The 15223-nt window shown below is 45.4% G+C and overlaps 1 protein-coding gene across 5 annotated transcripts in view; it reads left to right on the top strand.

Moving 5' to 3' along the window:
* SMOC1 (SPARC related modular calcium binding 1) overlaps positions 1-15223 on the top strand; it is a 153105-nt gene that overhangs the window by 104430 nt on the left and 33452 nt on the right. For 3 of the 5 annotated variants that reach the window (XM_057318452.1, XM_026519636.4, XM_026519635.4), the window contains exons 6-7: positions 10171-10260; positions 12240-12320. In XM_057318452.1, the coding sequence (XP_057174435.1) occupies positions 10171-10260; positions 12240-12320 (171 nt within the window). The remainder of the gene's footprint in view (positions 1-10170; positions 10261-12239; positions 12321-15223) is intronic. The other 2 variants (XM_048219850.2, XM_026519637.4) reach the window with 1 other exon arrangement.

Raw genomic sequence — 15223 nt, 5'->3', positions numbered from 1 at the left:
ACATTGGATTTCCCCAGGGAAAAGCATTCATTCTGCCACAGCACCTGCTGAGACAGAAGCCGGCCTAGGCAGCTCCAGGCCCACGAGAGGCAGTCTTTTGCTCTCTGCATGTGTGTGGCTGCTGCTGGCTGGGGCCCCAAGCCACCCTGACCACGCCCGGCACCTTAGGGTGCCCGCTCTGCAGCGTTGGGTTGCAGAGGGGTGTGCGCGGTTGTGCTCTGGCTCCTTCCTTCCCCACTCCCCAGCTCAGCTGCATGTCCTCAAGCCCCGCCCTCCACCCCAGTCCCTATTCTGGGGTCTCTGAAAGAAAGTTAATGCGTGGAGGATACTAAATGAAGAGTTTGCATCCCTGCCATATCCCCCTTTTCAAGGACTGGAGAGGAAATGGGGTTTGGGGATCTGGTAAACCTCCTAGTCATAGATTCTTATGAGTCCCTGGTGTTATTAGTAACCTTTGGTGTTTATACTTGGCTTCTTATTCTTTCATTCAACAAATATTTATTGAGAGCTTCCTAAGTGCCAGGCTTATTACAGTCACTGAGGACCCGGCGACAAGTAACATGATAAGAGCCTGGCTTTGCCTTGAGGAACTCACATTCGGATGGTTCTTAGCCTCTTTTTACAGAGATTATCTTCAGGTGGAGGTGAAGCCTCCCTGGGGAGTACAGACTTCTAGGTGCTGGGAAGCTGTCACCTCTGCAGGGAGGCAAAGCAGGTGGCCCCTCCACGCAGCCCTGGTTGGTAGTTCCCATGGCCAGAGCCTCTAAGGAAAGACCCTTGGAGGAGGTGCCTGGGATGAGCCCACTCATCCCACTGGCAAGTTCTTTTTTTTTTTTTTAATTTAAATTCAATTAGCCAACATACAGTACATCAGTAGTTTCAGATGTAGAGTTCAATAATTCATCAGTTGCATATAACACCCAGTGCTCATCACATCACCTGCCCTCCTTAATGTCCGTCACCCAGTTACCCCATCCCCTCTCCTCCCTTCCCTCCAGCAACCCGCAGTTTGTTTCTGTAGTTAAGAATCTCTCATGGTTTTTCTCCCTCTCTGATGACTTCCCATTCGAGTTCTTGATCCCTCTGCCTGGTACCTTTGTGGGGTCCCCCACGTCCAGGTGAGGACTCAGAGATCGTCGGGCCATTGAGAATATGTTCATTGGCTCACCGTTCCTTGACCGAGTGAGTTCAATTCCAGGCATGGCCCAGGAACCTGGACGGAGGCAGAGATTTCCGTGTGTGGGCACAAAGACATCTGGGCCACATCTGAGCTACTGTCTCCAGCTCTGAGCGCCACGAAGCTCCTGGGGGAGAAGCCGACAAATTGCCAATCTCGGGTCCTACTGTGCCTGCTGAAAGGAAACTGAGATCCAAGAGTTGCTTCTTTGAAAGTTTATATGGAAGGACAATGGAGCTAGAATAGCTAAAACAATTTCAAAATGAAAGATTAAGTGGGAGGTATCACTGTATCTGATTTTTTAAAACAAAGAGATCTTTAATGCCTTACTCCCCCATGACCCTTGATGAATTTTCAATTCATGCTTCCCTGTGTTCTTCTGAACAAATGCTGTGACCTCTCCCCTTTTAAAAATGTTTGTTTCATTTCCTTTTTTTAACATGACTTTTTTTTTTTTTTAGAGCAGTTTTGGGTTCACAGCAGAATTAAGAGGAAAGTACACAGATTTCCCATATAGCCCCTGCCCCCACACAGTCAGAGCCTCCACACTATCAACATCTACACCAGAGTGGCACATTTGTTATAATTAGTGAGTCTTCACTGACACGTTATTATCACCCAAGTTCCATAGTTTACGTTAGGGCTCACTCTTGCTGTTGTACTTTCTGTGGGAATGGTCAGATGTATAATGACACGTGTCCACCATTCCAGTATCATACAGAGTATTTTCACTGCCCTAAAAATCCTCTGTGCTCTCCATCCCTGGCAACGCCTGATCTTTTTACTGCCTTCATAATTTTGTCTTTTCCAGAATGTCACAAAGTTGAAATCATAATACCCCGATTAAGACTTACAGTACTCTAGTAATCAGGACAGTGTGGTGTTGGCCAAGGGACAGACATAGATCAGTGGAGCAGAGTAAAGGACCTAGAGAAAGGCCTGCACAAGGCTGGCAAACTGATGGGACAGAGGCCTAGAAGCGGTTCAGAGGAGGATGACGCCCTAACGATTGGACACCCATGGGCAAAAGGACAAACAAGAAGCCCCAAACCCTCAACCCAAACCTCACAGCTTACGCAAAACTGAATGCAAAATGGATCTTGGACTTAAATGTAAAATATAAAACTATTAAAACTTTTAGAAGAAAACATAGGAGAAGATTCTCAGAAACCATAGCTAGGTGAACCTAGAGCTTTTGTGTCTTAGAACAACAAACACATGATCCAAAACATTTAAAGTTGAGAAATTGGACCTAATCAAAATTAAGAGCTTGCTCTGAAAGATCTTGTGAAGAGAACAACAACAACAAAAAGTGCAGACGGGAGGAAATAGTTACAAAGCACATGGCCGACTTAGGACTTCTATCTAGAACATGTAGAGAGCTGCCAGAAGCTCAACCAGTTGAAAAGCAATTCCATTTAAAAATGGGCAAGATACACGGATAGACATTTTGCCAGAGCTCATCTGCAGAAGGCAAATAAACGCACAAAAAAGATGTTCAACATCATTAGCCATAAAGAAATGCCAAGTAAGGTCATGATAGGGGGGCGCCTGGGTGGCGCAGTCGTTAAGCATCTGCCTTCGGCTCAGGGCGTGATCCTGGTGGTCTGGGATCGAGCCCCACATCAGGTTCCTCCGCTGGGAGCCTCCTTCTTCCTCTCCCGCTCCCCCTGTGTGTGTTCCCTCTCTCGCTGGCTGTCTCTATCTCTGTCAAATAAATAAATAAAATCTTTAAAAAAAAAAAAAAGATCATGATAGGATATCACTACACACCTGTTAGAAGAGCTAAAGTTAAAAAAAAAATAGTGACAATACCAAATGCTGGTAAGGCTGTGGAGAAACTGGATCTTTCCTACATTGTTGGTAAAAATGTAAAATGATACACACTCTGGAAAATACTTTGGAAGTTTCTGTAAAGAGTAAACAACGAAACACTTACCATATAACCTAGCAATGGCACTCCTGAGCATTCATTCCAGAGAAATGAAAACTTGTGTCGTTTCAACCCTCACATGGATGATTGGATGATGATCAGCCTTATCTGTGGTCACTGAAGAGAAAAACAACCCAGATGTCCTTCAGTGGGCGAAACACAGCCGGCGCCTCCGCACTGTGGAATAGGACTCAGCAGTAGGAGGGTACAGACTGTCGGGGTGTGCAAACCACGATCAGATGGACCTCAAGGGCATTATACAGAGTGAGAGAAGCTGGTTTCCAAAGGTCCTATACTGCATGATTCCTTTTATATAACATTCTAGAAAAGACCAGACTATAACGCTAGAGAAAGAAGTAGTGGTTGCCAGGGGTGAGAGATGGGGTGGAGGGGGGCAGGTGTGATGATAAAGGGGCCATCTTTGTGGTGATGGACTAGCTCTGTATTTTAATTGTGGTGGTGGTTACTCGAATCTGCACATGGATAAAATTGCATAGAACTACCCCCCTAACACACATACACAAATGAGTACGTGTAAAACTGGCTGAATGTGAATAAGGTCCATGGACGATGTCCCTGGACACCACTATCAATGTTCTGACTCTGATATTGTACGATAATGAGGTTACCTATATAATTATAGGTTACCTATATGTGTATATTCACTATGAGGATGTTACCACTGGGGGAAACTGGGTGAAGCATACATGGAACTTCCCTGTATTATTTGTGCAACTTCCTGGGAATCTATCAGTATTTCAAAATAAAGAGTGAAAAAAATTAGCCCAGTTCTCTTTGTGAACCCAGCTCGGAACGGACTCTGTGGCTGGTGGTTCCTCCTCCCCCCTCCTCCCCCCTACTTTCCCCTCCTCTCCCTCCTCCTCTTTCTCCTCTTCTTCTTCCATGTCTGGTCTATTTTTTTCACCAGCATCATGTTTTTACTCTTATTCAGGGGAATGTGGAGCTTGAGGATGCGGGGAATTGTTTGTAAAAAGACAGCCTTGAGCTTGTTTTTACTTCTTTTGTGAGGGAGTATGCAGGTGGGTGGACGGAATGCAAAACATTGATCTCTTGCTCTGGAAAGGACCTGAAGTGCCCAGATAACCCCTGTTCTCAGAGGTCAGGATTAGGACAGCTCACAGTACATTTCTGAGCCTCCTCTGTTCGTGGGACATGCATCTCAGGAAATGTTGACTGAAGTTCTATCCTCCTCCTGGTATGATTTGGGCCAGGGTCTTAAGGGACTTTTGCAAACAGGCACTGTTGTCTCCCTGTGATGCCCAGAATACATCATTTCGACGTCCACACTGAGTCACCAAGTCACACGCTGAGGGGGCTGGTGGCTCTGGCATAAATGTGGTCCAGTCAAAAGCAAGAACCTTCCAGTATTTCTATCAGGCTGAAGTTTATCTCCATGTCTTTGTAAAAGACAACCCATGGCAGCCTAAAAGAATTCAAGAAGGAGGGTGGCCGCTGATGGACGTGGTTTGGGCAGAGCCCAAGAATCGAAGGGGACTTGGGATTGTGGAGAGACCTTCTGAATCTCAGGAGGGGGGTGGTGATTTCTTTCTTCCTCATTCTCCAAGGCTCCTCAGTCTCAGAGACCCCAAGAGATGCCATTAATACAGATTCCTCCTCTGGCCCCTTTGACACATTTGCTTTTGAAGGACCTGGAAGAGAAAGCGCTTTGTATGTGGTTAGAATAAACTCATTGTACACCCAAACAATTAACTCCTCAATGGACTTGCCAGCCCCTTGAAAGGCCAGGCCCTGCTTCCCTGGACCTCGTGGGCTCTATTCAGTCCCTTAAGCACACCAATGTTTTTGAGTTTTTGTTTTGTTTTGTTTGTTATTCTGAAAAGTCTTTCGCTGAGAATAGTCAGAGCGGATCAACATTGTCCTCAGCCTTTATCTCCACTTGCCAGGGAATGTCAATCAGGAATCAAAAAGCCAAACAGAGGAGGCTTTGAATGGTGTCATTGGGGGTCGAAGGGACTTCCAGCTGTCTGTGCGTGGGCCAGGCCTTCTCGCAGGGCAAGGAATTGTGCTGTCACACAAACCCACTGTCTGGACAGGCTTACAGAGCCCTTGCGGGTGCTGCAACTTTCTGGGGCTGCACCTTAAGGATGAAGCATGGTTGGGGGTTGGAGAAATTGGAAGGCCAAACGCCAGGGCTCTGGGCCTGGGCAGTTTCCAGAGCTGCTCACTGCCTCTGGGCCTGGAGCAAATCACTTCCTTGCTCTGAGACTCTGTCTCTCTTTATCTGCCTGGTGACTTCCTCTGGGCTGGCCAGTGGTGAGACTAGATGAGCAAAGCCACCTGCCAGAAACTGAGTGTTGCAAAGTGTGATCTCATTATTGTCGATCTTGACATCATCCTGGAGAAATTCTGTCGGGTTTGCCTCGTTCATTCTTTCATGAATGTAAGCTTTCCTTATTTTTTCTTTTATTGTTTTATTTTTTCATTTTACTTTTTATTATCTTTTTAATGTTTCCAAATTTACATTTTTCTCCCTGTAAGAAAAATGATAATCTTCGAATTGGCTTTTTTCAATGTTCTATCCTCTTCTTCTTATTCTGGAAGAGAATAGTGGTGTTAAAGAGAGCTAGAGTCCTGCTCTCTGAGGTCCAAGAGAACCACCAACGATGAGCACCAGCTATCACAGCATCATGTGCATGTGTGTCAACTGAGACAGACACATTTGTCCTTAAAATATATGGGAGAGTCTCCGTGCCCGTTAAGGATCACTGAAATAATTCAGCTGCCGCTGCCTGAGGTTGGATCTGAGATGACGATGGCACTACCTCCCCTTTTGTTTTAACAGCTTTATTGAAGCATAATTACACACCATAAAATTCACCCATCGTAAATGTACAGTTCAATGAATTTAGCACATTTAGAGCATCGTGGGGCCATTACCAGCGAACACTTCCATCATTCCAAAAAGAAACCTTGTGCCCATTTATAGTTACACCCCTGCTGCCTCCTCCAGCCCCAGGCAACTACAGATCTGGACTCTCTAGACTTAGCTTTACGAGGCATTTCATCTAAGTGGAATCCTACAATAGGTAGCATTTGTACATGGCTTCTTTCATTTAGTCTAAAGTTTTTGAAGTTTATGTCTATTGTCACATGTATTAGGAATTCGTTCTTTTTCATTGCTGAGTAATACTCCATTATATGGAGATATATATCTCGCTCCCCATTCGTCTGTTCACCTGTTGACAAACATTGGGATTGTTTGCAGTTTGAGGCTAATGTAAGTAATACTGCTGGGGATATTTGCACACATGTCTCCGGGTGGATGTGTTTTTCTTTTTCTTGGATGGGGTCCCAAGAGCAGAATTTCTGGGTCGAATGGTAAGTTTATGTTTAACATTTCAAAGAAATTGCCAAACTCTTCTCCAACATGGCTACTCCATTTTCCATTCCCACAGCAAAGAACGAGGGTTTTAGTTTGTCCACACCCTTGCCGACATTTGGTGTTTCCTATTTTTAAAATTTTAGCTCTTCTGGGAGGTACATAGTGGCTCCTCACTGTGGTTTTAATCTGCGTTTTCTTAACAACTAATCGTGTTGGGCATCTTTTCAGGTATCACTTAGCTGTCCGTGCATCTTCTTTGGTGAAATGTCTGTTAAAATATTTAGTTCATTTTAAAATTGGGTTGTTCATCTTCTTACTGCATTGAAAGGTTTACTTAATTTTTTTGAATTTAAAAACTTTGATAGGATTTTAATTTTGTAAATCCAATTTTAAAAGTAAGTGGTTGGATAAGATGGTTTATACTCATGGTATGTATACCTTTAAAGTCCTTGCTGCTGAGCCTTTAAAGTCTTTACTCTTGCACGTTGTCCCGAGAATGGGGAGGCAGGCATCCTTCATTTTTAAAGGAGAAGATCACTGTCCAGAGAAGAAAAGCGAGGGGTTCAGGTTACCCGGTTTATTGGATGTAAAGCCAGGATCTGGAGTGTGACCCCACTGGAGACTCGGAGACTGCGTGGAAGCTTTTCTCTCTCCCCAGGACTCAGTGTGGGGCCTGGTATTGTCCCAGGTCTTGCCAGGAAGCAGAAGTGATGTGGACCTTGGACCCAGGCCTTGGACCTATGTTTGGTAGAAGGGTGCGCTTGTTTGCTGGGTTGGGAGCCAGGTGCCCAGGTGCCCGGAGATGATGGTCAGAGGGTCCTGTTGGCTTTGGCTTGGCTTCTCATCCTTTGGGCAGCTGAATTTCACAGGTGGTTCTCCTGGCAGCGGGGCACTTTGTCTTTTCTCATTTCATAAAGATTTCCATCCAGTGCCTCCATGGTGGCCTCACAGCTGTATCTCCTCACCCTTGGTGACCCCGCCCTGCAGGAAGATTCACTCCCTGCACGTGCCTTCCTGCAATGTGGGCTCTGGGCCTGCATCTGGGCAACCGTGGAGGTCCTTGGCCTGCAAAAGTGCCAAACTTTCCCGGGAGACTGGAAACACTTCTTCCTCTCCTTCAGCAATGGACCTTTGCTGATTGCTACACCAGATGGGCGGTCCCGGACTCTCATCTGGTTGATGGGAGAAAGCAGCAGAATGTTTTCTGTTATCCTGCTCCAGAGAGAGCTACAGCTCTTGGAATATGGGAGGATTATAGTTGAAATTAAAATATTGCATGCGCCATTTTGCACTTGGGTTCTCACCTTTGTCCCTCAGGGAACATTTGATTTCTCACTTTCCCTTTGTGACCCGTACGGCCCCTAAAGTGAAGCCACCCCGCGTGCAGGGGCTGAGCACGCCGCTCTGGGCTATTTAGACTGTGAACTCGGCATCCGGCAGGAGCAACCAAACGTGCATTGCAGCTGCCCAAAGACTTCATTCAGTGGCTCATCGAATTCAATGGAGAGAGGTGTTAATAGAGTCAGGGGAGGTGATGCTATTAAAAAAAATGACATTGTGTGGTTCTGCTCTGTGTTTATTCTCCTTCGCTGACTTCCAGATCAAACGGACACAGTTTTGCATCAAAATATGCCTGTTCTGGACTCCAGTTCGAGGCAAATAAGATATCCAGCAAGTTAACTCCTCTCCCCCTGCTGCCTCTCATTCCTTGGGATGATTGTCAGATGGTGGAGGATTGCCTCGGCCCTGGTGGGAGCTGGGTCTTGGTGTCAGCACAGGAGAATAATAGCAGGGTCATGTGTCACGGAACGGTCGGGCTGCTGGCCTCAGCCTCCAGCCACGATTAGGGTCTCTCTCTAGCTCTCAGTCTGAAGATCCCAAGGGTCGGGTGTTGGTGCAAGAAAGGGATCAGAACTGTGTTTTTCCTCCCTCCCTGATAAGATGCAGGGAAGTCGGCCAAAGGTTCCGGGAGCTCCAAATGGCAGAGAGTTGTTATTATGGGGGATCTGACCGGCGTCGCAGAGACTATCTGAGAACTTGCATTCTCCATAGTTGATGAACTCAGTGAAGGGGATTAAGAGGTACAACCTTCCAGTTATAAAACAAATAAGACACGGGGATGTAGTGTACAGCATAGGGAACATAGTCACTAATATTGCAATGCCTTGGTGTGGTGAGAGATGGTAACTAGACTTACTGCGGTGACCATTTTGTAACGTCTGTAAACATCAACTCACTATGTTGTACACCTGAAACTCATACAATATCGTATGTTAATTATTCTTCCATTAAAATAAAAAATAAATACCAATTATAATAACCAAAAGCTTAAAAATAAGAACCATTGGCAAAACAAACAAATATAAATAAATACATATAAAATAAATGATTGAATAAAATGACCAAAAAAATAGTTAATGCTCGGAGAATATAGTGTTCAGTTGTACAAGATCTCTGGGGGATGATGTAATCATCCCATTGCCTGAGACCACGGGGCTCTTCTTCCCCCGCCCCCACCCAAGGAGAACACAGAGAAATCTCGGAACTATGCATTCTCCATGGAGGCAGAAATCCCAAGAAGGGGAAATTGATTCATTGGGGGGCAGGGGGACAAAAGAACGCTTGCTCTTTTTGCATATAAAACATAGCTACACATATAGTACATCAACAGATATACAGTGTGTCTGTGTTATTAATATTTCATTAGGAAAGTGATTAGGAAAAAAACTCTAAAAATGCTCTTTAGGTGGGCAGTAATGAAAATAATTGAGAGACACCACCCTGCACTATGGATCTGGGGGATCTTGATGAAGGGAACCCAGAGTCCTGAAAGGTGGTAAAGTTTACACTCACTCCTGACCTGCAGAGAGCTGCCAGCTGTGCTGGAACGACGTGCATTAGCACTTTGTGACTGGGAACTTTGTGCTCCCATCTACGGTGGAAATTTCAAAGCCAATCCAGGGTGCAGTTTCTCACATCCCTTTCTATTTTGTTTGCCCCCACCTCTCACCGGGAATGGGAGGGCACGATGTTTCACAGTTCAAAGTGTTCTAAGGGTTCCTGATTCTCTTCAGTTTAGCATACTGGAGAGAGGATGGTCCTTCCTGCCTTCTCTTCCTTTTTAAGTGAGGACAGAGAAATAGCTAATCTCTTGTTTTCCTTAAGCTCTTCAATGAGGGCCACTAGATACTAGGCTGGTACCTTTCACAAGAGGTCAGGAAGGAGCTGGGGACACCAGAATTTGATGCCACAAAGTATGTCAACCTTATCCTAACATGCCTGGCCAAAAACTCAGGACTGCTGGGGAAGATGCACACCCAACCCCCCCCCCCCCCCCGCAGCTTTCCTGTGGGGAGGACCTGGGGCTGACAGAGTCATCATGCCGGTACATGCGGGTTGATGAGGAAGGGCCCTCCAAAGCCATGACAGTTGAGTTCCCTTTTGTCCCTCCCACGGGATGGTGAACATACACCTGGGTTTGTCTTACTGTTGGTGTCTCTCTGTTGTTCTTTTTTTTCTTCCTGTTCTCTTTCTTTTCTTTTCTTTTCTTTTCTTTTCTTTTCTTTTTTCATTTCTTTTCTTTCTTTTCTTTCTTTCTTTCTCTTGTCTCTTCATTGGGACTTGGCCGGGCCATGTGCAAACCCCAACCATTCAACAGTGCTGGAGAGTAGATAGTATTTACCTCAATAATGGTAGTCTCTTTTCGATTCTTTTTAACCCTCAATTCAGATGACGGGTCGAAGCCAACACCCACGATGGAGACTCAGCCTGTGTTCGATGGAGATGGTAAGCTCTTATATTACTTCCGAGTCATATGCTCCCACCCGTTTTTAGATTTGAGGAACGTCGCCTTTGGATGTTTGTATAAGCTTTATTATTAGTTTTTTTTTTCTTTTTTAATTTCAATTTTTCCCAGTTTAGGCTGGGTTGTTTTAACCTTTAAAAAAATGCAAATCCTCCCAGGAACTGGTACACTCTCTACTTCTGGAAAGGCCCTCTGTTCTAGCCAGGCTTCCTGCCTGGCTGCCTATTTCCAACAATAACACAGCCTGGATGGACCCTTTGAGCTGCCAAGACCAAGGAGGCATGGCTGAGAAAGACAGGCCAGCACTGTCCCTTCAGTAGATGAACTGACACTTATAAGTTCCTTCTCTGTGCCCAGCATTGTGCTAGGGCCTCTGTGGGACAAAGAAGGAATAGTTGAGATGAAGTCTTTGCTCTCAAAAAAAAAAAAGAACTACTAGAGAGCTTTATGTGTTAAATTATATGGTCTCAGTTTTTATGTACTGGACATTTTTGGAAGAAGGAGATCACAGTGGTCTGGGGAAAGACTATGTGAAGAGATGGGACCTGGGCTGGATCTTGAAAGGGAAAGGTAAGAATCGGGGCATTGCAGTGTGGGGACTGGTATGAACTCAGGGGAGGGTATAGTGGGAATGGGGAATAGTAGGAGCAAAGAGATTGGTTAGTGGACCTGGTTTGGCTAAGACGGACCTTGAGAGCATTTGAGAGAGAATTCTAGAGCAAGATAAATGGTGTAGCTGGTAGCAAGATAGAGGCTGGATATCCCTGGAGCTATGAGGAGTAGACGGAAAGAGCATGGGGTGCAGAAGGCTGGCCTCTATCTGAATTTGAGTTGCTCATGGCCTACATTCTTTGGTGTGTTTGCCATATACTCCAGGTTCCCATGAGGAGGGGGAGGAAGCTGGGCAGAGTGCAGTTTCTAGAAAGTCTGACAATGAGGTTGGGCTCTTAGTATAATATGCAGTGACTTTTGAGCAGCTTTCAGCTGAGTGTATCCAGACCTGGATCACGAGACTGGACAGGGAGACAGGAATAAAAAGAAATTATGCCACTTGTTCGTATTGTAGCTGTGGATGTCCCTAGCACAGGCTCAGCTCTAGATAGAAGGATTGAAACGTGAGCTATCCTTTACAACTGGTCATGTAGGGGCACATGTATGTGTGTTCATGCCTAGAAATTCAGCTGTTTCTGTGTTTCTGTGATCCACAAATCTCCTGGATTTTTGGCAAGTCTGGGATCTTGAGGGATCAGATGAGAAATGGAGACCATGTCACCTTGGGAGATCACCCCAGCAATCTCACTGAAGAACTCATCACTCTTTAGTGTGTTCAGGGTCCTCCCGATTCTCATAACACTTGTCCACTGTGTGACCCAAGCCCTGAAGGGCCTATAGGTTCCCCCAAGCTCTCTGGGTGGAGGGATTCAGCCTGTGTTCATGAGAAACCGTTAGGAAGGATATTGACGCACACATCGGACTCATCGCCTTCCTTCCCACGTGGAACAGAGTCTCAGCAGGCTGAAATCTGTTGCGGCTCAGCCGTTTCCTCCAAAATGGTCTCTGTGGTTTGTTTGGCTTTCATTTGTTGATTTATCCCCTTTAAATCTTCTTCCAGGGAAGCAGCTGAGAGAGACTTGGCTTGGCCCATGCTCCTCACCTCCTGGGATAATATTTTTATTCCTGGATGGAGCGGCTCTGAGCCTCTGGACTTAGACCACTCTGCCTCTGAGCAGGGGAGGCCCTGGTTGGCTCCTAGGAGCTGGCAGGGAGAGGAGCTTCCGTAGTGAGAAGGGAGAGGGCACTGGGACAAAGTGGATGTGAAATGAGGGAGAAAGCTCAAAGCCTTGATGCCTCAGGCTTTAGAAAATCTCCTGAAGTCTGGGGGATGCCCTCCAAGTTAATCACTCCCTTTGCCCAGACTTTATTTTCTCTCTTCTTCTTCTTCTTCTTTTTTTTTTTCCAGAAATTACAGCCCCTACTCTATGGATTAAGCACTTGGTAATCAAGGACTCCAAACTGAACAACACCAATGTAAGAAATTCAGGTAAATAATCTGCCTGGGTTTATATACGTGGCTGATTTGCTTGTGTTTGCCCTATGGTTGCTCCGAGACTGCCTGTTCTGTGCGCTTGGGCAAGTCATTTGACCTGTCTTGTCTTCAACTTATACAGCTGTCAAGTGAGATTAGATGAGTGAATCCCTTCCAATTTTAGCTTTCTTCAATTAGTAGCTCAGGGAATCATCTTTCATGAGGAGCTGATCCTTTTAGCAAAAATCTTTTGACTGTATGTTTTACTATTTTAATTGACTATATGCCATGCGGAAGAATTTGAAAATATGGCCTGGCATGGAGAAGTTGGACTTCAAGCCATAAGAAACTTGGTTCTATGTGTTTTTTAAGGCTCCAAATAGCTGCTTACAGTCATGTCATTTCTGGTCTGATCTGTTGAGGGTCTTGTGAGTGGTCAGTTTTTGGTACTGGCTGAACCACTCGTAGAAAGGTGATAATATTTGGAAAGTGATCAGATTTGTAGGACTCATTCGTAGAGTTCATTTATCATCAATGAAGACCAAAGTCAAAGAAGTTCATTTACCATCAGCGAAGACCGGATGTCCACCAACAGGATAATGTATAAACAAACCCGATCTGTGTCTCTATCGTGGGGAAATCATCCTTCTTTCAGCCTATGACTTTATTGTGAGAAATGCCCCTCTGCATAATTTATGCCTGCATGAATTTGGTGAATTTCGTTTCAGCCATATCATTTTTTCCTTATGGATATCAAGGTCTATAAACAAAAGATCTATCCCTTTGAACTGATGGGCAGAGTTTTACAAGACCGTTAGTTAATGAGTGGGCTGTCATTGGCCCCCTTTAGGTTTATCTGTATTGCCAGCTCTGTCCTCAAGGTGGTAGTGGCAGGACTTGATAGTAGGAAGTGAGTTACCCATTGAGGTGAATCCATGCAGCATTGGTTGATTTTCTCTGTGCTGTGGGCTGGTCAGTACTTCTGCATGTGTCTGGTTCCCTGTTTGATAAAAGCTGGAGGTATGGGTGATGGGGTGGGAAGAGGACCATGTGAGTCCCGTGGGCCAGAGTCTTTAACAGAACAGTGCCATGGTTAAAGCAGGGGTGTTGGAATTGGCAAAACCCGTGTTCACTTTTTGGCTCCGACACTTAGCGAGTGACCCAAGCAAGTGAAATAATCCCCGCAGACACTCAGTTCATATCTGGGATCATGATCTTTCCCTCGAAGGACTGTGGGTAAAGGTTGGCTGAGTTGCTGTCTATCTGGTACTTACCCAGTGCCTGGCTAAGTGATAAACAGTAAATGCAAGATGAGCTGAAAGTACATTGTTTATCGTTATCATCATTGTGGTAGGAAAAATGGGAATGCTAACGATACCGCTTACAGTGAGAATTCTTCAAGCAGGAAGGAATTTGTAATTGTCATTGTGAGCAAAAACTTCTTTGTAGAACCTTCTTCCACCTCCCCTCTTGCTGTTAGGCAAATATGGTAAGTCAAAGAGGCATGGTTTTGGTGGCTGGGGTACCTGGAAGTGACATCTGCCAGTGGTCCCCCCATTTCCCGCACCCCCTCACCCCCCAGCAGGTCTGCAAAGCCCCAGGGTGAGGCTGTATTCTCGCTGTGTGACCAGGGGGCAGATATGAGGGTCAGTGCCCTCTGAAATTCTACAGCACTGTTTGCCTGGAACACTCACTTGACATTTAGCAGTTGCTTCTAGAAATTACTTCTTTGTCACCTACCAGTGGTTAATTTCTCCACCGAGGCTCTAAACTCTGTGAAGGCAAGGGCTTTGTTGCCTAGTATATTTATTATAGAATCTAGCTCACTGTGTTTCATTACGCTGGGGGAGGACAGAGGAGAAAAGACCTTCCATCATCATCATCATCATCAAAATTGGAATCATCCTGTTAGGTTCTGCACAACTTGACATGTGTTATCTCATTGAAGCTTCACCGCAACCGATGAGATAAGTATTGTTATCACCTCTATCTGACAGATGAAGAGATGGAGGCTGAAAGAGAGGAAGTAGCTTGTCCTGGGTCGGAGCCCGTAAGGCATGGGGCTGGGGAAAAACAATTTATCTTTGCCAATAGAGTGCTTGTGTTCTTGGGCTGTTTTCTCAGAGTGAAGTGAAGTGGTGATGTGAAGCTCCCACTCAGGTTCTTCGGCTTTCCATTCCTTTTTTTTTTTTTTTTTTTAAGATTTTATTTATTTATTCGACAGAGATAGAGACAGCCAGCGAGAGAGGGAACACAAGCAGGGGGAGTGGGAGAGGAAGAAGCAGGCTCATAGCGGAGGAGCCCGATGCAGGGCTCGATCCCAGAACGCCGGAATCACGCCCTGAGCCGAAGGCAGACGCTTAACCACTGTGCCACCCAGGTGCCCCGGCTTTCCATTCCTACTCGCCCTGTGTAGTTGCCAACTGGGTGTATCGGATCTTATTGAGAAATGGTTTCCAGGCAGATACAACTGCCTGCCTTTTGTTGGCGTGACCCAGCCACCTTCATTTTTTTCCTGGTTGGCCCGTTATGTCTGGAAGGTTAGTGTATAGAACAGGATAGTTGAGGAAGAGCTAAAGCTTCCTTGGGAGAAACTGAGACCAGCAATAATTATCAGAGATCGATACTTAGGCATTTTCTAATAAACTGAGGACTTTCTCCATCATGATCTAGTGGTAATACTGAGTACCTGCTGATCCTTCTGATGGAATTACATGTAAAAGACATGATGTCACAAAGGCATTTAGGCAGGGATTGGCAAATGGCCATCTGCCTGTTCATACAAATAAAGTTTTATTGAAATACAGTCACACCCATTTATTTACATATCGTCTATGGCTGGTTTGGAGCTGCAATAGTAGAGTTGAATAGTTGTGACAGAGGCTGTCCGGCCTGCAAAACCTAAGATGTTTACTATC

Source organism: Ursus arctos, unplaced genomic scaffold (genome assembly GCF_023065955.2).
Source record: "Ursus arctos isolate Adak ecotype North America unplaced genomic scaffold, UrsArc2.0 scaffold_25, whole genome shotgun sequence".
Classification (NCBI taxonomy): Eukaryota; Metazoa; Chordata; class Mammalia; order Carnivora; family Ursidae; genus Ursus; species Ursus arctos.
The sequence above is the reverse complement of the archived record's forward strand: the minus strand, read 5'-3'. Positions and strand labels throughout refer to the sequence as shown.